The sequence below is a fragment of the Globicephala melas genome, chromosome 15, assembly GCF_963455315.2.
Source record: "Globicephala melas chromosome 15, mGloMel1.2, whole genome shotgun sequence".
In the NCBI taxonomy this organism is placed as follows: Eukaryota; Metazoa; Chordata; class Mammalia; order Artiodactyla; family Delphinidae; genus Globicephala; species Globicephala melas.
The window spans coordinates 9,678,048-9,702,706 of NC_083328.1; the positions used below are offsets into that span (position 1 = coordinate 9,678,048).

The following is a 24,659-nucleotide window of genomic DNA, read 5'->3' on the forward strand; positions in this document are numbered from 1 at the left end:
AGGTGGAGTTGTATTTAATATTCTGCGTTTCAGAGTAGAGGTTGTGTCCATCTTGTCTCCTGTAAGCATTACACGTACTTAACTTCAGCAGAGTTACGGGGCGCCTTGGCGCTCCTTTCTTTGGCCCTCCGTTGACCGAATCAGAGATGAGGCCACGGCCACCTTCATGACCCTTCAGCAGGAGTGTCTGCTGTGGACAGAGCACGTCACGGTTCTGGGGAAGGGGCAGGCGGAGTGGAGTGGCCTGGAGCCTCAGCTGATTGGGCAGAAACAGGACCGTCTCATGGGAAGGACGGGGTCCAAGGGACCTCCTGAGTCAGAGAAGCCAGAGTCAGGGAAACAAAATGCCTCCTCCAACTGAAACATCTCAATAAACCGTTCCAGTTCAAGGGCAGCGATTCTCCCGTCTGCTTTCCCTGCTTCACGTAGAACCTTCTAAGGCAATGAAAGTCAGGCTTCTTGTTTCATAGAAAGGGACCCTGAGGCCTAGAGAGACAGAAGGCTGGGGACAAGAACTTGGTCCCTGAGTCCAACCCTCTTTCCAGATGCTGCACCGATTCTATGAGACGAAGTTAATGCTGCAAGTTAGGAAATTAGAAGAAAAAACATCTAGAACACAGCTGTTGGCCACTTGTCTCTTCACGCCCCGCAGTCCTGGCCTCACGACGTGGAGAGGACAGCTTAGGCTTGAGCACAGGTGTGGTGGGGCTGCAGTGAGGCTCCAGCGGGAGGGGGTCCTGCCCCGCTGTCACTGAGTGTGGGAAGCTGGGGTCTCACTTTGCACCATGGGCACGAGCATCCCTTCGCCTCATAAGGGTCCCAAGGCTCCGGACAAAAGATAAGAGTGAGAAGGTAGGGAATTCCCCTGGCGGCCCAGTGGTTAGGACTCGGTGCATTCACTGCAGGGGCCTGGGTGAGAGCCCTGGTTGGGGAACTAAGATCCCGCAAGCCGTGCGCCAAAAAACAAAACAAAACAAACAATTGAGACGGTATGCCGAAGTATTTTTGTAAAACTTCCCCCTGCAGTTTCTGAGGACCTTAATTTTTTTTCCCCCTCTTAATCAAAACCCTAACCGCAAAGAACCAGTGACCCTGGAGGCTTTCCTGTATCCGTTCAACCACGTGGTCTGGACACGTGTCTAACCCTGCCTGGGATTTGCTTCAGAACAATCTGGGAGTGGGGTAGGATGCTGGTGCTGGTGTCGGGTACAGAGGAAACAAGACTGGCCACGTGTTGGTAAAACTGCTAAGATGGATGATGAGTATGTGGAAGTTCCCTGTATCATTCTCTGTTTTACGTACAATTGATATTTTTCATAATTTTTAAACGTGGAAAAAAATAACACCTTGCCAAAAAAGAAAAAGCAATTCCACAAATTAATGCAAAATTCACTGGGAAATTCTAAAGCAAATGCGTACACCCGTTTGCACAGAAAAGGCGACCTGGTGGGAGGGTCCCCTATGCCTGTCTGCACCATCCTCCTCTGTGATTCTTGGCAAGTCCTTTCTGAAGGGCTCAGGGCCCTGGGCTGTTCTGAGAAGCTGATAAATTACAACAAACCCTGCCTCACTCTGTGGGACTGTCCTCTAGGCGTCTAGAAAGATTGAGATTAGCCTGTCCAGTCTATTATTGAAATCACCTTTCTACCTGTAGGACACTAGGGGCGTATACACAGAGACGGGAAGCCAGCTTTCCTTGTGGCCTTGCACTGCCACCTTTCTGCTGACAAAGCTGTACGGTTTTATTACTAAAATGCCAACACGTGCACAGATCAGGCACTGGGCCCTGGAGGGTCTCTGGGGCCTTTCCATGCTGTCGCCCCACCACAAGTCTGAGGCTGAGGGTAAACGCTCCAGGAGCAGGGGAGACGTACTGGAAGGTGACGGCAAGGAAGATGCACTCCAGGGCCATCCAAGGCAGCACTTTTTCCACATCAGAAGGCTATGACTCCTGCCTCTCAGTGACAAGGACTCATAACCCAGCGAATGAGTTCTCTGCTCTAACTGGCCACCGGGGCCATTGTCTTCTGACACAGCCTGGCCAGGAGCCCTGCCATCTGCAGAAGGGAGTTCACACCTTCCGCTATTTTCATATGAGTGTATCCAATTTCCTGAAAAAAAAAAAAAATCAAATTTAAATCTGGTTAATAAGTGAGGGAAGAAGTTTAGTTTTTAAAATCTGAACATCTAAACGAATGGTTTGCTCAAAAGTGATGCAGTGAACTCAAACTCCAGCTGGAAAATGAACTCTGAGGAGTTCAATTTATTTCCTAAAAGGTTGCTGATATTTCTTTGACAGGTACTGCTAAGAAAATGAAAAAGAAAAAAAAAAGCCAGACTGGGAAAAAACATTTGTAACACACATATCTGACAGAGGACTTGTAACCAGAATATATAAAGAACCCTCAAAACGCAATAATAAGAACACAAACAACCCAATTTTAAAATGGGTAGGGCTTCCCTGGTGGCGCAGTGGCTGAGAGTCTGCCTGCCGATGCAGGGGACACGGGTTCGTGCCCTGGTCCGGGAAGATCCCACATGCCACGGAGCGGCTGGGCCCGTGAGCCATGGCCGCTGAGCCTGCGCGTCCGGAGCCTGTGCTCCACAACGGGAGAGGCCAGAACAGTGAGAGGCTTGCGTACCACAAAAAAAAAAAAAAAAAAAAAGGGTAGACTTAGACACTTCCTCAAAGAAGATCATGGATGTCAAATGAGCCACATGAAAAAGTACTTGACATCATTAGTTATTGGGAGATGCAAATTACAGCCATAATGAGATACTACTATACACCTATTATATGGCTTAAAAAAGACCAACTGAGCATTCCAAGTGCTGACCAGAAGGGGGATTGTCTGGAATGCTCACATACTGCTGATACAAAGGCAAAGTTCTATAGCCACTTTGGAAAAGTTTGGAAGTTTCCTATAAAGTTAACCCTTCGATTACCATTCAACCAAGGAATCTCACTCCTGGGAAGTTACCCAAGAGAAATGAAAACTGGGGTTCATGTTCACACCAGTTCACGTACACAAATGTTTACAGTGGTTCTATTCACTGTCACCAAAATCTGGAAACTCAAGTGTCCTTCAACTGGTGAACAACAGTGGGACGTCCACACAAGGGAACACGACTCAGCAATGAAAAGGAAGGACCCACCGACATAGGCAACAACGTGAACAAATCCAAAATGCATTAAGTGAAGTGAGAGAAGCCAGACGTAAAAGGTTACGTTCTGCTTGATTCCACTTGTATGGCCTTCTGGAAAATTCTGTCCCCCAAATAGAAAAGAGATCAGTGGTTTCCAGGTGCTAGGGGGACAAGCTGACTACAAAGCAGCCCATACAGTTGGGGAGATGACAGAGCTGTCCATATCTTGACTGCAGTGGTGTTTACAAGACTGAATGCTTTTGTCAACAGAATGCACCCAAGAGGCTGAATTTTACTCTATTTAAATTACACCTCAGTTAATCTCACTCAAACAACAAACAAATAAATACCTCTCTCATAAAGAGAGTCATTCCAAGGAACACTAGGTCACTGCCTGGCAGGACTGACTTAAACAAACCCCCAGCCCCCAGGATGACCGGCCACTGACTGAGCATCTTCCAGGCACCTGGTCTGCGAGTAAAACAAAACCTCAGCGTGGCCCACGTTCTTGACGAGAGAAGCATTGCTCTACTCTCACTGACCTTAATAAACTCCAGTTTCAAGTATTCTGCCATTTGGAAGGTTTTACACACTCGAAAAATGTTGCCAATGATGTCTTCTGGGGAATAGCCAAGATGCCACAGGTGAGCAAGGATCTAGACAAAAGAAAACACACGGAGGCCGCGTAACGGTGTGAACAAGGATGCTGGGGGAAGTGAGGTCAAACCCACACCAGTCTCAGGCCCGTCACACAGCTGGGAGCAGACAGGCCATCTGAGACAGCACGAGTGCTTCTAAGAATCGGCCCAACGCAGCGGCCCTGCTGGTGGGCCGCACCCTTTAGGTCATGTGGGGTGATCGATCTTCCCAGCAAGCAGAGAGATAGTATCGCAAATGTTTTAAACCATACTGCAAGACAGTCTGCCACCATACCCTGTAACGTCTTTATCCAAGGCTCTTAAAAAGACTTTTTAATCGTCCCAGTAAGTGCCCCAGAGTGTCTGCTACGCTCTCTGAGCTGCCACTCTTATAAATGAACACCCCCGGGACGATTAGGCCTGAACAAATCCTGACCAGGGCAGAGATGACCGCAGTGGTCTCAGCCTCCTGCCTTCTCAACCCCAGGCCCCAGTTCCAACGCTCACCCCACCCCAACTGCAGGGCCTGGAGTCCTTGGTTCCCTGGGGCAAACGCAGGGGGTGGGGTTAGCCCCGTGTCCATAAATCTGACGGCGTCCTTCAGGCCACGTGCCTGGGTCTCCCTGCCTTGCACGCCAGTTTCACGAGAGGTCGAGCTCTGCCCTAAACCCACTCAGCTTGTAGCTTAGTTTGGTGGCAGCATGGGGAGGGAAACCGGCTGCAATCAGAGCAATGGCCTCAGATCACATCAGTGCCCCCCACGTGGACTTGAGGGTCACCTACACCCCAACGATGCCCACTGGAATCTGCTCATAGGACCAGGCTCTGGGTCCCAGGATGCCCATTCCCAGGCTCTTCAGGAAGATAGAGGGGGACAGCTCCCCTCCACAAAGAGAAAGATGGCTTTTCTCTATAAAGCAAGGAATTGGGCTGTTCTTTCCTCATGTCCTAGGAGGACAAATTCCTCTTGCAGAGAATATAATTCAAGTAGAAAGGCATGACTTTGAATTCCAGGTCTATTACTTTCAAGCAGTGTGATTTAGAGCAACGAGTTTGGCCTCTGAGCCAGTTTTCTCACCTGTAGAGGGTACCCAACTCCCAGCATCAGTTAAGAATGAGATGGAGCAAAGTCCCCAGCACAGGGAGCGCCCTCTCTGCCCGGCTCAAGAAGCGAGAGGTTCCCCCCGCGTCAGGAAAGGGGGAGGAGACCCACCTTGTAGGCCTCATCGATACTGGCACTCACACAGTGCTGGATCATCTCCTTCACCAGCAAGGGGTGGGGCTCGTCACAGACCTGAGCAAACAGAAAAGAGAGGCCGGTCTGGGGCTGAGGGGGGCCATCCGAGGAGGAGCCCTGGCAGACCCACGTCTGGGTAACCTAGGTACCCACCGTCTTCACTTGCTGTTTACACTGAATTCTCCAGCAAACAGAACAAGGTTTGGGAATGCCTCTCTCACCACCAGAGTCGTCACCAAATAGAGTTCGGTGTCGACCTAGTGCGGTGAGGGAAAGCCTCTGACATCATCATCACAGATTTCTCACACCAGATGAATTCACAAGAGCCAATAAGGAATGTACACGCAAGGGGCAGCTTCAAAGCCACGAGTCACCTGTCTTACATCACTGGGAAGATGACCTGCCCAGTGGACTCTCTGAACCCACTTAAGAACTGGGAGGTCTTTGGGGGCCAATCTCCCGCCTGGAAGAGGAACAGGCTTGCCCTGGACAGGGCCCCCAGCCTCAGCGTGATCTCGGGCCTGTTTCCTCAGCCCCAAAATGATGAGAACATCTGCGGGCAGGGATGTGTGAGGACCAAACAGGACACACGTGGAAGCCCTGGGCCTGCCGCAGCAGCGGGGCACGTCCACCACCCACACCACGCCACAGCCGAGCCCCTCCCGCTCTCCGCGGGGGCGAGTCTGTGCCCCTCCTCCCAACGCCGCCCGCCCGCCCTCCTCTGCTGGCCCCGGCAGGTGCACGACGCTCTGTCGACCGTGATGCCCACGCCAGCTTTTACCTTGAACACATTCTCACTGTTGATGAAGCCGAATCCCGCGAAAGTGGACTGCAAGTTGTTCAACGCCTGCCGAGGAGCAGAAACAAGGCCAGGGTGATCTTCAGTCTCTGCCCGCCCCATCTCCCCTCTTGGGATCCGAACTGACCCCCCTACTTGCAGGCCTGCTCCCCACTGGCCCGAGGCCCCACCAGTGTATCTGGTCAACGTTCCCCAGTCTGGCTACACTCATCCCCAGGCAGCAGTCGCCCCCCTCTCCCCCCAAACGAGGGGTGCAGCAAGCCCGGGAGGCCGGCGCCCAAGCGGTGGCGCACGCACCTGCCTCATGTCGCCCTGGGCGGTGAAGAGGATGGCTTCCAGGCCGTCGTCCGTGTGCGGCACCTTCTCCTGCTCGATGACGCAAAGCAGCCTGGCAAGAATCTGGGCGTCGGTCAGCTTGGTGTAGCGGAGGACTGCGCACCGGGACTGAATGGGCTCTGCACGGGACAGGAAGAGTCAGGCTCCCCAGCAAAGCACGGCGTGACCCCGTCGGTCCTTCAGTTACTCGGAAGCAGCCGCAAGAGCCACGTGGCCCGGCCATGCTGACGCCACAGCCCCTGCCCAGCAGTGCCCAAGAGGGACCCAGCAAACAGGCTCAATTTCAAAATACCAACCAATAGTGGCCTCAGCTAGGACTGCCCAGGCTGACCTTGGCTGGCCAGGGCTTCCAGAAGGGGAAAAGGTCCTCCAGGATAGAGACAGCCACGTGCCACAGCCCACAGGAGAGTCAGTGCGCGCCCAGGTGGCCTCCTGAACCGCCGGGTATGAGGTACGTCTGGGCCCTTCTGGGCAGGTCACGACCCAGCCAGTCTGGGGTGAGAACAGGGCACCTGCGTGGCTTCTTTAAGCTTCCACAGGAGATTCTGAGGCACATGAGAACCACCAGATGGACGAATGCCGGATTCTGGGTGCTATCCCTGACCTTCAGTTCAGACCATGACAACATCATCTCCATGATCTCCACGCCCCGAGTGGGTCTCTGATCCATCCTGCTCTGCTGCCCCACTGGCTTTCCTCAAAATGTGTTGACCCGTCGTCACCTCTGCCTGCCCAGGCAAACCCTTCAACTGCCCACCAAGGTCACGGTACAGACCACCTCTGACCCTCCTACATAAAATCTTCCGCAAACCTCACCGGTCTCTCCTCTCCTAAGCCCGCGTGCCTCCCATGGAAAAATCGACCTGTGCTCTCCTGGCAGCTCTTCCCACCAAGGACGTCCTTTCCCAGCTTCTCCCCACTTAAATCACAACCGTCATTGAAACAGCTCTTCTCCCACCCTCCTCCTCGCAGAGCCGGCCCAGACCACCCCAGACCGAAGTGACCGCCCCTCCTTTGCTCTCACATACACTTTCAAGGAACATGTTCCTGTTCGTTTATTTGCATTAAAGAAACCAGTTACCTCCCCCAGGGATGCAGTGGACGAACACCACGACCAGGCCCCGGCCCCTCAGAGCTTAGGTTTGCCGGGATAGAGGAGTGAGCACCAACAGGGACGTTCCCACACCCTGGGACAGGGCCATGGAAGAGGTTTGTAGGAACGGCTCCAGGAGCCCAGCCGGAGAGCGATCAGCTCCGTGGAGGTGAGTTCTGAGCTGGGCCTTTAGGGACGAGCTTTCCAGGCCGGAAAGGCAAAAGGAACAGCACATTCAGAGGCAAGAGTGATGAAAGGGCACAGGGGCTCTGGGGAGCCGTGAGGCACTGTGCAGCTGCGTCACACAGGGTAGGAGATGAGGCTGTGGGTAATGGGCTCCCGTGTGCTAGGATGGGGGCGGGCGTGGCTGTGTGGGCCATGAGGGACCACTGAAGGGCTCAGTGGGGGAGTGGCAGGGTCAGACCTGTGCTGAGAAGACCCCGGCAGCCAGCTGGTGACTCAGGTGCAGGGAAGCTGCAGGGACACTGCACCAGTGAAGGGGAGAAACTGAGGCCAGACCTAGAGTGAGGGAAGGAGGGGTAGGGGCTCAAGACACTGGGGAGGTGGGATGACCTTGGACCTGATTCTGGTGAGGGGCTGGCTGTGGTGGTGAGCAGAAAAGGGAGGACCTGAGATGGCTCAGGGCTTGCTGGCTTTGGGACACACCCCCTGCCTTGTGTGAGCCCCTGATGGGCAGGGACAGAGCCTCATACAGGTCTGTAGCCTCCACTGTGCCTTGGGTGGAGGAGATGCTGTGCACATAAAACACTGTGTTCAACATCTGTCCAATGGATGAGACGTTTCAAAGAACGGCTTTCCTAAGGGTTCATTTCAATTTGTCTGAAATCAGGAAGATTCACGACAGAACCTTCTTTACATATTTGGCTTAACAGCACAGACAAGAGAAAGACCAATTCGAAACGGGAGTTCTTGGGACTTCCCTGGTGGTCCCGTGGTTAGGACTCCGCACTGCCAATGCGGGGGGCCTGGGTTCGATCCCTGGTCGGGGAACTAGGATCCCACGTGCCACGCGGTGCGGCCAAAAAATAAATAAAATCAAACAAAACAAAACCAAAAAAACACGATGGAATTCTTATCTAAAAGCAATTAATATGCAAACTACACTAGAAGTTTCCTTTCATAGATTTTTCTCTTTGGAGAAGTACCAAAAGCTGCGAATTCAGATACACGTCAGAATAAAGCAGTCCTAGCCTTCCTCCAAGAAAGCAGAGCTCTCCCTTAACTGGTGTAGCTCCAGGAGCTAAGGTGAGGTTGTTACTGACAGTTTCAAAAATCAGCTCTGCAGTGATTTGATCATGAACCATCTCCTCTAAAGCTAAGCAATACATTTCTTTACAGATTTGGTTTACATGGTTCTTATATCCCTTTAGAAATTAAAAAATAATCAGAATGCTACCGATATATACCAGAAAAATTAATTTCATGAAAAGGGAGGGCCAGACCTTTCTTCACCAATAACTGCAGTTTCAAATCACAAAACAGACCCATCCACGTATAGCCCTATGCAAAATGCACTGGGGGGATGGCTTCACAGGCGAAGTCTATCAAACATTTAGAGAAGAGCTAACACCCATCCTTCTCAAACTCTTCCAAAATACAGCAGAGGGAGGAACACTCCCAAACTCATTCTACGAGGCCACCATCACCCTGATACCAAAACCAGACAAAGATGTCACAAAGAAAGAAAACTACGGGCCAATATCACTGATGAACATAGATGCAAAAATCCTCAACAGAATACAAGCAAACAGGGCTTCCCTGGTGGCGCAGTGGTTGAGAATCTGCCTGCCAGTGCAGGGGACACGGGTTCGAGCCCTGGTCTGGGAAGATCCCACATGCCACGGAGCAGCTGGGCCCGTGAGCCACAATTACTGAGCCTGCACCTCTGGAGCCTGTGCTCCACAACAAGAGAGGCCGCGATAGTGAGAGGCCCGTGCACCGCGATAAAGAGTGGCCCCCGCTTGCCACAACTAGAGAGAGCCCTCGCACAGAAACGAGGACCCAACACAGCCATAAATAAATAAATTTAAAAATTCACGACATATGTCAATATTAAAAAAAAAAAAATACGAGCAAACAGAATCCAACAGCACATTAAAAGGATCATACACCATGATCAAGTGGGGTTTATCCCAGGGATGCAAGGATTCTTCAATATACGCAAATCAATCATTGTGATACACCATATCAACAAACCGAAAGAGAAAAACCATATGATAGGGGCTTCCCTGGTGGTGCAGTGGTTGAGAGTCCGCCTGCCGATGCAGGGGACATGGGTTCGTGCCCCGGTCTGGGAAGATCCCACGTGCCGTGTAGCGGCTAGGCCCGTGAGCCATGGCCACTAAGCCTGTGCATCTGGAGCCTGTGCTCCGCAGCGGGAGAGGCCACAACAGGGAGAGGCCCACGTACCGCAAAAGAAAAAAAAAATGATAATCTCAATAGATGAAGAAAAAGCTTCTGACAAAACTCAACACCGATTTATGATCAAAACTCATCATAGAGGGAACCTACCTCAACATAATAAAGGCCATATATGACAAACCCACAGCCAACATCATTCTCAATGGTGAAAAACTGAAACCATTTCCTCTAAGATCAGGAACAAGACAAGGTTGCCCACTCTCACCACTATCATTCTACATAGTTTTGGAAGTTTTATCTACAACAGTCAGAGAGGAAAAAGAAATAAAAGGAATCCAAATTGGAAAAGAAGAAGTAAAATTGTCACTGTTTGCAGATGACAATACTATGCATAGAGAATCCTAAAGATGCTACCAGAAAACTACTAGAGCTAATCAATGAATTTGGTAGAGTAGCAGGATACAAAATTAATGAACAGAAATCTCTTGCATTCCTCTACACTAATGATGAAAAATCAGAAAGAGAAATTAAGGAAACACTCCCATTTACCACTGCAACAAAAAGAATAAAATACCTAGGAATGAACCTACCTAAGGAGACAAAAGACCAGTATGCAGAAAACTATAAGACACTGATGAAAGAAATTAATGATAATACAAACAGATGGAAAGATATACCATGTTCTTGGATTGGAAGAATCAACATTGTGAAAACGACTATACTACCCAAAGCAATCTACAGATTCAATGCAATCCCTATCAAACTACCAATGGCATTTTTCACAGAACTAGAACAAAAAATTTCACTATTTGTATGGAAACACAAAAGACCCCAAATAACCAAAGCAATCTTGAGAAAGAAAAATGGAGCTGGAGGAATCAGGCTCCCGGACTCCAGACTATTCTACAAAGCTACAGTAATCAAGACAGTATGGTACTGGCACAAAAACAGAAATATAGATCAATGGAACAGGATAGAAAGCCCAGAGATAAACCCATGCACATATGGTCACCTTATCTTTGATAAAGGAGGCAAGAATATACAATGGAGAAAAGACAGCCTCTTCAGTAAGTGGCACTGGGAAACTGGACAGCTACATGTAAAAGAATGAAATTAGAACACTCCCTAACACCATACACAAAAATAAACTCAAAATGGATTAAAGACCTAAATGTAAGGCCAGACACTATAAAACTCTTAGAGGAAGACATAGGCAGAACACTCTATGGCATAAATCACAGCAAGATCCTTTTTGACCCACCTCCTAGAGAAATGGAAATAAAAACAAAAATAAACAAATGGGACCTAATGAAACTTAAAAGCTTTTGCACAGCAAAGGAAACCATAAACAAGACGAAAAGACAACCCTCAGAATGGGAGAAAATATTTGCAAACGAAGCAACTGACAAAAGATTAATCTCCAAAATATATAAGCAGCTCATGCAGCTCAATATCAAAAAGACAAACAACCCAATCCAAAAATGGTCAGAAGACCTAAATAGACATTTCTCCAAAGAAGATATACAGATTGCCAACAAACACATGAAAGGATGCTCAACATCACTAATCATTGGAGAAACGCAAATCAAAACTACAATGAGGTATCACCTCACACTGGTCAGAATGGCTATCATCAAAAAATCTACAAACAATAAACGCTGGAGAGGGTGTGGAGAAAAGGGTACCCTCTTGCACTGTTGGTGGGAATGTAAATTGATACAGCCACTACAGAGAACAGTATGGAGGTTCCTAAAAAAACTAAAAATAGAATTATCATATGACCCAGATATCCCACTACTGGACATATACCCTGAGAAAACCATGATTCAAAAAAAGTCATGTACCACAATGTTCACTGCAGCTCTATTTACAATAGCCAGGACACGGAAGCAACCTAAGTGTCCACTGACAGATGAATGGATAAAGATGTGGCACATATATACAATGGAATATTACTCAGCCATAAAAAGGAACGAAATTGAGTTATTTGCAGTGAGATGGATGGACCTAGGGTCTGTCATACAGAGTGAAGTAAGTCAGAAAGAGAAAAACAAATACCGTATGCTAACACATATATATGGAATCTAAAAAAGAAAAAAAAAATGGTTCTGATGAACCTAGGGGCAGGACAGGAATAAAGACGCAGACGTAGAGAATGGACTTGAGGACACAGGGAGGGGGAAGGGTAAGCTGGGACAAAGTGAGAGAGTAGCACTGACATGTATACACTACCAAATGTAAAACAGATAGCTAGTGGGAAGCAGCTGCATAGCACAGGGAGATCAACTCCGTGCTTTGTGACAACCTAGAGGGGTGAGATAGGGAGGGTGGGAGGGAGATGCAAGAGGGAGGGGATATGGGGATATATGTATACATATAGCTGATTCACTTTGTTATACAGCAGAAGCTAACACAACATTGTAAAGCAATTATATACTCCAATAAAGATGTTTTAAAAAAAAAAGATAGCACAGCTACCTTGTTTGATACCACTCAGTTGTTAGTTAGGGGAGCAGGGATTTGATTTGAAATCTGTTTGCTTACAAAGTTCATGTTGTTTCCAGTTAAGCTGCTGATCTGGAAAGTTGAACATTATTTGGTAAAATCTGGACTCTGTAGTTTCCCTACTCTTGCCATTACCTGTAGATAGAATTTTGACTTCTAGGATATTGTTCATTTCACTTTTACAGTAAAATTTATAATAAAAATTTAAATTAAAAAAAAATGCACTGGGGGGTGGGGGCAGTTCTTTAAGTATAACACAGCTCCCGCCCTCCCAGACCTGTCCTACCACTGGTAAGGAGACAAGCAACATACGCGGCCATAAATCAAGACCTTTTAGCACAGTTTCCTCCACTGCACCATGGGTGTCTTGAAGGTAGAGAACGTTTCCTGTTAAACTCTGTCTGCTCTGCACTAGCCTAGTGCCCGACACCTACTAGGAACAGAGTAGATGTTTGTGGAATAGATTCATGACCTGGGGAAGGTCAAGGGCCACGAGCCCACTGGGGCTGGAGACAATGACTTTGGGGGGCATCATGGTTGGTACCACGCTTGTCTGGGTGGAGGAGCCGGACGGCTGAGCTTACACAGGCTGGGGGTTAGCGGGGCGGATGTGAGGCAAGGACAGAGGGACAAGAGAGCTGTGAGAAATAGTCAGAGAGAGAGTGAAAAAAAGCTGGGCTGTGCTCACAGTCTGTATCAGAAAGGGAAGGGTGTGAAACCAGCAGGAAGTTGAGACACTGAGGTGGGAGGGCTCAAAGCAGTGAGGAAGAAGACAGACTGCTGGGAGGGAAGGAGGGAGGGAGGGAGGGGGCTGGAAGGACCAACGCCAGGTCAGGAAGATGAGCGTGTGAGGTTTCACAGGGGAGGCAACTCCTGGTAATGACAAAACCCAGCGTGCAGACACACTGTATGCCAAGTGCTCCAGACACATAGAAAGCGCAAGAGCGCATCTGCACAGGGGCCGTGACCGTGACACTGCGCACAGGATACCAAAACATCACACGCGCCTGTGATGCAAGAGTCAGACAGACCTGGGGCTCCAATCCCAGCTCTTCGGCTTGCCGTGAGACTTTGGGCAAACTATTCGACCTCTCTGAGCTCCGTGTTTTTTTCATCTCTAAGGTGGAACTAATAATACCTCCTCATAGAATTATATAAGATTAAATGAGAAAGCAGATTATACAGTGCTCAGCCCACGGCAGGCGATCAAAAGCCCCTTCTCTTCTGCTGCTAAAGAGCCAACGTGAACGGCACGTGGACCCCGAGCCATGCAGAGCTGACCCTCACCTATGATTTTATCCGAAGCGTTACAAGCAAGAGCGAAGCGGGTCGTTTTGGAGTAGATTTCCATCGTTCTCCTCAAGGCTTGCTGGGCTCCATCAGTCATGCTGAGAAGAAAAACACAAGGGGCGGTTTGCAGCTGGGACCCAAGGTCCACGGGACACAAATCCCCTCCTACGGACCCTGGGAAGCCTACACTCCTGATTGGGCATGCTCAGTCTCTCTCTGGGACCCCGTGTGGGTCTCACGCAGACAGGCTGCACATGGACAGAGCAGAGGCCCTGCAGGCAGGCTGCCTGGGCTCACCTCAAAGCTCCTTCATCCACTCCTGTGGGACCTTTAGGCAAATTATCTGAGCCTCAATGTCATCGCCTATAAGGAGATAATGCTACTGCCCACCTCAGAGGGTTGTTATGACAGTTAAATAAAACAATAACATGTAAAGTGTGTAGCAGAGCACCTAGCATAATGCAGATGCTTACAGATACGTGCTGGATAAACGTTAGCGGCTATTACTGCTGTAAATAATGTTACAGTAAAATGGTTAAGGTGTATCCCCACTATGGAACAAAATGGAACAGAATACAGCAATTAAAACCTATGTTCAGGGCTTCCCTGGTGGCGCAATGGTTGAGAGTCCGCCTGCCGATGCAGGGGACGGGGGTTCGTGCCCCGGTCCAGGAAGATCCCACATGCCGCGGAGCGGCTGGGCCCGTGAGCCATAGCCACTGGGCCTGCACGTGCGGAGCCTGTGCTCGGCAACGGGAGAGGGCACAGCGGTAAGAGGCCCGCGTACCGCAAAAAAAAAAAAAAAACCTATGTTCACAACAAGATTACAATAACATGGAACTCTGCTTTTCGCGTTAAAACGCAAAACCAGGATACAAAAATTATAATTATTATCATCTCAACTATGTAAAAATGCCCAGTGTAGAAAAACAGGAGATAAAATAAAGCAAGAAATTACCCATATCTTTAAAAGTTTCTTCAAAGAACATGAATTACTGTTATTTTTCTAAATGGCACCTAACATTTTCTCATTTATGCTGATAATGATCGCACAATGTTGTGAATGTACTAAATGCCGCTGAATGGTACACTTGAAAATGGCTGAAATGGTAAATTTTCTGTTAGATATATTTCACCACAATTTAAAAAAATCATTTAAATTATGCATGTAAGTGATGCTGGAACAAACACCTTAACTGTCTTCGACAAATGTTTGTAAATGACTTAATTAAGATCAGGTTTAGGGCTCAAGCCTCTATTAAATCTCTTTTGAAGATGTGATAAGCAAATCTGTCACAGAAGTGCCAAGGTGAGAGCTCTTCCTCCTGATTTAATCCAGCCGATAAAAGACTCAGAGATCAAGGTAAAAAATTCCTGGCAAAGCACTCTACCTGTCTGCTTCATCCAGGATGATGATCTTGTGTCGCCCTTTGGGAAGGGTGACTTTCTGTTGGGCAAACATTTTGATTTTGTTCCTCACAACGTCAATGCCCCTGAAACAATGAGCCACAATATTATTGTCACCTTCTGAGACCAATTCACTCACCTTCACGGGGACTTTTAACCCTCAGGACACCATCATGGGCCCAACTTTAGTTATTAAGTTTCTTTTTGGGCAATCTAACTATTTATAAGGATTGTCATTCATTACTTTTATTCCTTCTTGGAGGTCTTCAGAAGAACAAAGGAAAAAATTTACTTACTTTTTAAAAACAGAATGAAACTCATTTTATCTTGCAATTATCATATGGGTCCATTGGATTCTTTATAATCTAAGATACATTTTGGGGGTCTCAGTAATCTTATGCTTCCTGTATCTTAAAATGTTTGCTACTTCATCATCCTAGTACTTATTTCCTCATTACTCATCAATTATTCCCAACTATGCTAAAAAAGACTAAAATAATAAAATGAAAGTGATGGAAATGCTTAGAAGATCGATGCAATATTCGGAAAAACTGTTACTACTGCCTCATCCTTCCGTTTTTTATTGTTTTGTGAGGTACTACATTATCTTTCTGGAAGATACAAAAGTAGTTCAGATACACCATCTGAAAGCTTTCATTGACCACAGCCAAAAATTCAAAATTTTTCATTTTCTACCCATAATGTCACAGAGAAAAGAAATGACAGCGGAAGATGTTTCATCATTATAAGACAAGTCAGAAAATGAAGTAGAGAGACAGCAGGATTCTAGACTCTGATGATGCTGATGGTGAAACAGATCACATAAACAAAATTTTAGACTACGAGTCTTCAGATGCCAAAATCCTCCATGAATTTTCTCAAACTTAAGAATCAAGGCGTGAACATATTTCTAAGGACAAAAACTAAACATATTTTCACCCAGTTAGTCACTCAACAGGAAGGACTTAGCTCTCCAATGTCTTGTGACAAGAACTTGGACCATCCTGTTTTGCTAAAAGAACATGTGACAGGACTTCCGTGGTGGCGCAATGGTTAAGAATCTGCCTGCCAATGCAGGGGACACGGGTTCGAGCTTTGGTCTGGGAAGATCCCACATGTCGTGGAGCAACTAAGCCCTCAAGCCACAACTACTGAGCCTGCATGCCACAACTACTGAAGCCCATGAGCCTAGAGCCCGTGCTCCATAAGAGAAGCCACTGCAATGAGAAGCCCGAGTGCCACAATGAAGAGTAGCCCCCGCTCGCTGCAACTAGAGAAAGCCTGAGAGCAGCAACAAAGACCCAACACAGCCAATAAATAAATAACTGTATTAAAAAAAAAAAAGAACATGTGACCGTATTCGTTCATCTTTGATATTCGAACACCCACATTTACTGGGTACAGTTTGTAAGTGATCAAAAGCTGAAGGCAGGTGTGTATAATAAGGTTCCTGGAAGGAAACAGATGATAAAGGAACCAAAAAAAGCCATTGTATGGATCCCTCTAATAAATCTGAAATTGAAAATATTTGCAATCATGGGCCATCCTCTCTTCAACACAGTTAAGAGCCACCAACATTTTCTGCTGGTATCTGCCATCTGGAATCGGCGTTTACAAAACGGCTCAACTGCAGGCGTGTTCATGGCATCCGACGAGCTGTTAGTTGCATTCAAACAACAGAGCCCGTTTCAGGTCTGTATACATCATCAAAACCAGGAAGACGTTGCAGAGTAGAGAACCACGGCAGACTTTGCAGACATTTTATTCAACAGGTCCTCATTTTATAATCCTCTACTATCCCATGTCTAAAAAGTAAACTGGGGGGCGGCTTCCCTGGTGGCGCAGTGGTTGAGAGTCCGCCTGCCGATGCAGGGGACACGGGTTTGTGCCCCGGTCCGGGAGAATCCCACATGCCGCGGAGCGGCTGGGCCCGTGAGCCATGGCCGCTGAGCCTGCGCGTCCGGAGCCTGCGCGTCCGGAGCCTGTGCTCCGCAACGCGAGAGGCCACAGCAGTGAGAGGCCCGCGTACCGCAAAAAAAAAAAAAAAAAAAAAGTAAACTGGGGGAGTTCCCTGGCAGTCCAGTGGTTAGGACTCGGCTCTCTCACTGCCATGGGAGGGGGTTCAATCCCTGGTCGGGGAACTAAGATCCCACAAGCCACGCTGTGCAGCCGAAAATAAATAAATAAATTAATTAATTAATAAAAGCAAAAAGGTTAAGATGGTAAATTTAATGTTAAAAAAAATAAAAGTAGTAGGGACTTCCCTCGTGGCGCAGTGGTTAAGAATCCGCCTGCCAAGGCAGGGGACACAGGTTCGATCCCTGGTGCGGGAAGATCCCACGTGCCGCGGAGCAACTAAGCCCGTGTGCCACAACTACTGAGCCTGCGCTCTAGAGCCCATGCTCTGCAACAAGAGAAACCACCGCAGTGAGAAGCCTGTGCACCTCAACGAAGAGTAGCCTCCGCTCGATGTGACTAGAGAAAGCTAGCGTGTAGCAATGAAGATCCAACGCAGCCAAAAATAAATTAAAAAAAAAAAAGTAAACTAGCAGCCCACCTCCATTAGGATGGTTACTAACAACAACAGAAAATAACAAGTGTTGGTGAGGATGTGAAGAAAAGGGAGCCCTTGTGTGCTGTCGATGGGAATGTAAAATGGTGCAGCCACTATGGAAAACAGTACGGCGGTCCCTCAAAAATTGAAACATAGAATTACCAAATAATCCAGTGATTCCATTTCTGAGTCTATATCTGAAAGAATTGAAAGCGGGGTCTCAAAGAGATATTTGTGCACTCCTACTCATAGCAGTATTATTCACAGTTCATAATGTTCAAAAGATAAAAGCAACGCAAGTGTCCATTGTCAGCTGAATGGATAAACAAAACATAGTGGTATATACCACTCAGCCTGAAAAAGGAGGGACATTCTGACACGTGCTACAACATGGAGGCACCTGAAATATGCATGAAATAAGCCAGTCACAAAAGCACAAATGCTGTATGATTCTACTTGTGTGCGGTTCCTAGAATAGTCAATTCATAGAGACAGAAAGTCACATGGTGGGTGCCAAGGGCTAGGGGAGGGGAATGGGGAGTTGTTGTTTAATGGGTGCAGAGTTTCCGTTTGGGAAGAAGAAAACAGTTCTGCAGATCTGTTGCACAATAATGTGAATGTACCCAACGCCACTGAACTGTACACTTAAAGACGGTTAAGATGGTAAATTTTTTTTTAATAAATTTATTTATTTTATTTATTTATTTTTGGTTGTGTTGGGTCTTCATCACCGCGCACGGGCTTTCTCTAGTTGCAACGAACGGGGGCTACTCTTCGTTGCGGCAGGCAGGCTTCTCATTGCGGTGGCTTCTCTTGTTGCAGAGCACGGGCTCTAGGCATGCGGGCTCAGTAGTTGTGGCTCGCGGGCTCTAGAGTGCGGACTCAGTAGTTGTGGCACACGGGCTTAGTTGCTCTGCGGCATGTGGGATCTTCCCGGACCAGGGCTTGAACCCGTGTCCCCTGCGTTGGCAGGCGGATCCGTAGCCACTGCGCCGCCAGGGAAGTCCCAAGATGGTAAATTTTATGCGATGTGCATTTCAGCACAATTAAAAGTAATTTTTAAACTCTCCATTAAAAAAAAAAAACTAAACCAATAAGTCAAGTGCTTATGATGCCACATCAACAAGCCAGCAATCCCCATTCTCTTTCATTGGAAAGATTAAAGGAAAACACAAAGCCAGGAAAACAAGCTCTATAAGTGCTACAGAGACCTGAAAAATGTTGTTTCTATAACAGCTCAAAATGTAAAACACTTGCCACCCTTCAGGCCTAACTCCCAGGTGTACCTGTCATTTGAGGCATTGAGCTCCAAAACGGCATCCTTGAAGGCCGGGCCCAGCAGGGCTCGTGCCAAACACAGGATGCTGGTAGTTTTGCCGGTTCCTGGGGGGCCCTAGGAATGAGATCTCCAGTAAGTGCTTCAAGCCAACAGAATGAACGTAATGAGAACTCCCGATTTACTGCTCACCACTCTTTGCGCTCAGCCCCCGCCTAGAGCCCTCCCAACCCATAGCACACACCAGATCAATACAGCAACCAACCCGCAGACCTGACCAGTGGGAGGTGGGAATGGTATGGGCTCTGGTGGTCATGGGCTTCTCTGAGGAGGAAGCTCTGTACATGAGAAAGCGCTTAAGAGGGGGCGAAAACGAGCCTCCAAGATGTCCGACAGGGCCAGGACCCAGTACTCACAGCAATGATGATATTGGGCACATTCCCTTCTCTTGAAAAGACCTGAAGGAAGAAATGCTCGTTAAAACTGGTTCATCTGCAAACTTGAGGAGCCAGGTCTCCCCAACCACACAGGCCCGTGTAGCAAACATGGCTACAAACTGTTCCACGTGGATGCCCCGTGGACATCAACACACTCTAAACTGAATTCAACACTTTCCCCTATAAACCTGAGGTCCCCCCATGTTTCCCCTTCCGTGGACTGTCAACGGCATCAACCCTCCCGCCCACACCAGGAACCTGGAGGTCACCGTCATCCCTGATTGGCCTTCTCCCTCACCCCATGCAGCCCCTCAATGACAAAGGCTGGGCCCCTCTTTCTCCTTTATCTGGAGACCACTTGCTTCTCTTCAGCCCACTGCCACTTTCTTAGCCCATGACCTCTTTTTAAAAAATTATTATTTTTTTACATTTTTATTGGAGTCTAGCTGATTTACAATGTTGTGTTAGTTTCAGGTGTCCAGCAAAGTGAATCAGTTATACATGTACATATAGCCACTCTTTTTTAGATTCTTCTTAGCCCATTACCTCTTGCCTGCATTGCTTTCAACAGGCCATTGGCTGGTCTCCTTGCATCTAATCTTGCCCCACTCCAATCCACTTCCCATATGGTAACATAACCAATTTTCTAAAATACACATCTCTGAAAACACTCTTACCTGACTGGAACTCTTGGATGACTCAAACCCTTAAACCTGGTTCACGAGGCCCTGCCCATCTCACCAGCTCACCCCTCCCACCCCTCCCACCCCCCAGTACATGTGCTCTACAGCCTCGTTACTTGGTAGGCTCCACAGACCAGCAGCATCGGCATCTCCTGGGAGCTTGTCAGAAATGCAGACTCTCTGACCCCACTCCAGAACTACCAGATCCGAACCTGCATTTTGACAGCATCCCCAGGCAATTCGTATGCCATCCATGTTGGGAAAGCACTACTCTGTATTCCACTCAGACGGCATTCCCCACCCCCCACCCCCCACCCCCGCCATAGAATAACCCATGCTCTCTCTCACCTCCGGGCCTTTGCACATGCTGTTCCTGCTGCCTCCCCTCTCTCCACCCCCGACCCCCCAAGTCTGGCTGACTCCCACTCACTTAGCTTTGGTGTCACTTTTTCCATTTGGGAATTAGGACTCTGTAAACAGGTTAACTCTTCCCTGAACTAACCCACATGCCCCCACAGCCCCTGTACGTCCCCTGGCAGAGTGCTTATCACATGGCCTGATGACTTTAATGCTGCCCCAGTTCGACTGTAAATCCCACGCAGAGCTGGGCTCAGGTCTACTCTGTTCACCATTATATCAACCATTCCTAAAACCGCACCATAACTAGCCCAGAGAAGATATTCAAATATTTGCCAAACGAATAAGTCTGTAAAATAAATAAATACCCTGGTAGCTATTGAAGTCTAAGCCCCAGTTACTACAGAGACCGCCTCTGTCATGTCTCAGATAGCTGGGCTTCTAGATTCTGCCTAAAGACCTCTAGGGCTGGGAATTCAAAGCTTCCTCTACTGCTGACTGTTTCTGCTTGCTCCCGGTTTGTGTCATCCTGAAGTCGGTTGCCTTGTCACTTAGTTGCTTTAGGCAGGGCTTAGCAATTATGATGGAGAGGAAGGTGGGGGGAGTGGGGGTAGTCCACCCCGAGACCCGTTTTTATAAGCTCCCTAGCTAAGAATGGTTTTCACATTTTTAAAGGGTTGTTTAAAAAATAAACAAAGGGACTTCCCCTGGGGGTCCAGTGGTTAAGACTGCGCTTCCACTGCAGGGGGCGCGGGTTCAATCCCTGGTCGGGGAACTAAGATCCCATGAGCTGCAAACGCGGCACGGCCAAAAAAAAATACAGAGAATATGTGACAAAGACTTTATATGGTTTGCAAAGCCTAAAATATCTATTCAGCGGCTTTTGCAGACAAAGTTTGCCACCTCTGCTCTTGAAGAATACAAGTCTGATAAGTCTGATAATAACAAGTCTGATAAGCCCTCTCCAATGAGCCAGTCCTTCAAACATCTGAAGTTACCCACCCTGTCCTCTAGATTCCTCTCCAAACTGAATGTCTCCCATTCCCTTAATTCTTCTGGATTTGTGGCCAGCCCCCAGCTCACTACCTTGGCTGTCTTCCTCCAAATGCCTTGAGCTTATCAAAGTCACAATAATGAGATGTAAGATCCTCTTTTAAAAACTCACCTCCAGCCTGCTCACTGTGTCTTCATTCCCGACAATTTCATTCAGCTTTACTGGTCTATATTTTTCAACCCTGTTTTTAAGAAAATGCATAAAGATGTTGACACGGCCATTTTCACGCTACCCAAAAGAAAGCACTGAAGGGCAATTCTGGGAGCTTTGTCAGAAGATGATATACATTCAATAAAAATACATCAAATGGTTGCAGGTTTTAAATTTAAAGAGATGCCCGAGTGCCATTTGAAAAGTCAATTGCATGAGAATTGTGCACCAAAGACTTCAAACCCGCCACATCAGAGAAACACCTGCTGGTGCTGGAGAAGGGCCAGAGCAGGCCATCTGGAGAAATGTGACACTGTGTGGCCACACAGTCTGCCCATCACAACAGAAGTCCAGCGCACGCAGCACTGACACCATTTGCTCTGACAGACATGGATGCAACTGGGCCCCTTCTCATCCTTTAACTGCCAGTGTCTGCAGACTTGTGCCAGGTGCCCAGCACGGCTGACTAGACAGAAACCGCAGGCCTATCCTGTGATCCTATTAGGCTGTGTGGACTGGACAGCCTAGTGGCCTTTTCAGACCAATACTTCTTCTACTAAGCAAGCTATGCTATGAGAGAAAGTGACCTTCTCTGGCTCAGAGAATAGAAGTGGAAGTAGATTTGCAATGATTTGACCATCAGGACTTCCTCTGCCTTTATGATAGTCCCTGATTTACTCCTAGCTTGTATTCCCTCCAGGTACTGGTTTTGCACCAGAAGGAGCTGCATGCAAAGCTTTTTCGCCACATACTGCAGAAAACAGAGACAGCTCTCTTCCAAGGTCCGCAGATGGAGCATGCTTGTTCCTCCTCATTTATTCTTCATGCTCAGCCCCCTCCAGGTGCCAAGCGGTGTGTAAGGAGCTAGCACACTCAACGGGAAGAAGGTAGCAGGTGCAGACATGAGCAAAACATAGTTCTTGCTCTCAAGGGCTTTCCCACTAGCGGGGAGACACAGCTTGGCAAATCCCACTACAATGCTAAACTGCTTATGAAAACCACGGGCTGTGGAAGCCCAGAGGAGGGAGGAATCGCCACCTGGGAATGTTTGGAGCTGAAATCTCAGCTAGATTTTGTTCTGTTTTAATAAATTTATTTTATTTCTTTATTTTTGGCTGCATTGGGTCTTCGTTGCATGGGCTTTCTCTAGTCGCGGTAAGCGGGGGCTACTCTTCGTTGTGGTCCATGGGCTTCTCATTTGCGGTGGCTTCTCTTGTTGCAGAGCATGGGCTCTAGGCGCCAGGACTTCAGTAGTTGTGGCACACGGCCTCAGTAGTTGTGGCTCGCAAGCCCTAGAGCGCAGCCTCAGTAGTTGTGGCGCACGGGATTAGTTGCTCCGCGGCATGTGGGTTCTTCCTGGACCACGGCTCGAACCCGTGTCCCCCGTATTGGCAGGCAGGTTCTTAACCACTGAGCCACTAGGGAAGTCCCTCTTAGCTAGACTTTGAACAAGGCAAACATACTCCTCCTTCAGGACCTTCATAGCTGCTCCCTGACTGAAAGCTCTCTCTGCCTCCATGGCCACATGGCTTCTTCCCTGAATTCAGGTCTTTACTCAAATATCATCTCATCAGAGGCCTTCCCTGACCACCATAGCAATTTACTCCACAGAAGCTGTCACCATCAAATATATTATATGTCTACTTGTTCATTTTTTACTTTGTCTTTCTCTATCAAATGTAAGCTCTGTGACAACAGCATTTGTTTTGCACACTGAAGTATCTTAAGCATCTAAAATAGGGTCGTGTGTGAAAATTATAATGCAAACCACATATGTAATCTTAAACTTTCTCATAGTCACATTTAAAAAGGTAAAAAGAAAATGGGTGAAGTTATTTTACTAATATGATTTAGAGAACCTAATATAGTCAAAATATTATCATTTTCAACATGTAATCAATATAAAAATTACTGAGTTTTTTTAAAACTAAGTCCTTGAAATACGGCGTGTATTGTACACTTACAAGCCCATCTCAATTCGGACTAGCATCAGACTCATGTGGCTAGTGGCGGGGGGGCTGGATAGCGCAGCGTAGATATTCCAGTAAGCTATACTGCCCATCATTTAGGTATCTGGTCTCGCCAAGAAGAGGGGTGGGCTGGAGGGATGGGAATACGCAGCGGACAGGGAGGAAACCATTCCCACGCCCAGTGGAGAGTTCCGAGAGGTGCGCACAGGGAGTGGAAACCGTGTGGAGAGCCTGCCCTACACCTGCGCCTGTTGGCAGGTGACTTCCCAAGTCACCTTTCCTCCCAGCTGCCCAGGATGTTGCTATTTAAAGTGAGCAAGCCACGGAAAACAGGGAGGGGCCTTCACATCATCCCGATTCCGGATCTGCGTCCGACACTTCCCGCCGAGCGACCATCAGAGTCGCGGCTGGCACAGCGCCTGGTGCACAGTGCGTGGTCGCAGCGGGCGGCTATTATCACAACTAGCATTGTTCTGACCAAGACCCCGCTTCCAGAGTTCAGACTGGTCACTCTCCAACCCAGGTGGGCTTAGCGACCCACATCCCTTGCCTTCTTCAAATAATAATCTACTGGACACCACCCCGGGGCCTCCTGCTCCGCTCAGGTGACCCCCAAATGAGCTCCCGCCCCTGGTTACCCCGGGACACACGGCCCGCCACTCGCCCACCCACATGTCCAGAGAACCCATCGTTGATGGCCTGGATCCTCACCACGGCAGCTCGTACTGGCCGGCACTGCCGGGGGCCTTGCTGGGGGCCGGGTCAGGGTCCTGGGCCCCGCACTTGCCACTGCCACCGCCACTCTCCTGCGTCTCCATTCTCCCGCCGCCTCTTCCCGCCTCCAGAGACCTCACCCCATGACGCCATCACGCAGGCACCGCCCCTTGCTTGCGAGGGACTCTGGGCGCGAGCGGAAGCCTTCTGCCCGCCCCTTTCTGCGCCTGCGCAGAGGGCACAGGTCTGGCGGGGGAGCTAGTTGCTATTGACGGCAGTTGCTATGGGAGACCTGGTGTACGGTCTGGGTAGTGAGTGGAAGGCGAGACCGGACCGCGTCGCCTTCCGAGAAGGCTGGTCGCTCCAATAAGGGACGTTCGTTGGTTTTCGTCTTTGTGAGATTTGTCGGGGAGGCCCTCTCTGTGCGGCCCGTGGGGAACCGCTGCACGGAGGTGGGGCCGTACGCCGACAGGCCTGGCAGGGTAGGAGCATCCTGCCCGGTGCAGGGAGAAGCCGGAGCCTGTGGACATTCCGCCCAAACGCAGGACCTGACGGTGGACACAGACAGGGACTGATGTCCAGCGGTCCTGGACGGCGGACGGCCGGAGCCGACGTCTGGGACCTGCCCTT

The 24,659-nt window shown here is 48.6% G+C and overlaps 1 protein-coding gene and 1 non-coding gene across 3 annotated transcripts; one reads left to right on the top strand and one right to left on the bottom strand.

Moving 5' to 3' along the window:
* Window positions 1-985: 985 nt before the first annotated feature.
* Window positions 986-24,169, bottom strand: RFC2 (replication factor C subunit 2). 2 transcript variants are annotated; one of them, XM_030871982.2, is made up of 11 exons: window positions 24,027-24,169; window positions 21,307-21,376; window positions 19,081-19,122; window positions 18,675-18,781; window positions 14,819-14,920; window positions 13,425-13,525; window positions 6,119-6,276; window positions 5,804-5,869; window positions 4,999-5,079; window positions 3,690-3,803; window positions 986-2,111 (listed from the first exon to the last, which is right to left on the bottom strand). In XM_030871982.2, exons 1-11 carry the CDS (start codon window positions 24,131-24,133, stop codon window positions 2,001-2,003), a joined length of 1,059 nt encoding a protein of 352 aa, XP_030727842.1. In that variant the 5' UTR covers window positions 24,134-24,169; the 3' UTR covers window positions 986-2,000. The 2 variants fall into 2 exon arrangements, with proteins under 2 accessions (XP_030727842.1, XP_060140345.1); XM_060284362.1 differs by lacking the exon at window positions 18,675-18,781 and having other exon boundaries at window positions 24,027-24,096.
* TRNAG-GCC (transfer RNA glycine (anticodon GCC)) lies at window positions 8,189-8,261 on the top strand. The gene has a single exon. It is a non-coding gene; the product is annotated as a tRNA-Gly (tRNA).
* Window positions 24,170-24,659: the final 490 nt, after the last annotated feature.

What these genes read in the sequence shown, in the direction of transcription:
- RFC2 (XM_030871982.2), bottom strand. Translation starts at nt 24,133, where the DNA reads ATGGAGACGCAGGAGAGTGGCGGTGGCAGTGGCAAGTGCGGGGCCCAG. An exon ending in ACACAGTGAGCAGGCTGGAG is followed by an intron (nt 19,123 to 21,306) that starts GTGAGTTTTTAA and finishes TTCTTCCTTCAG; the next exon opens with GTCTTTTCAAGAGAAGGGAA. An exon ending in TGAAACTGGAGTTTATTAAG is followed by an intron (nt 2,112 to 3,689) that starts GTCAGTGAGAGT and finishes TTTTTTTTTCAG; the next exon opens with GAAATTGGATACACTCATAT.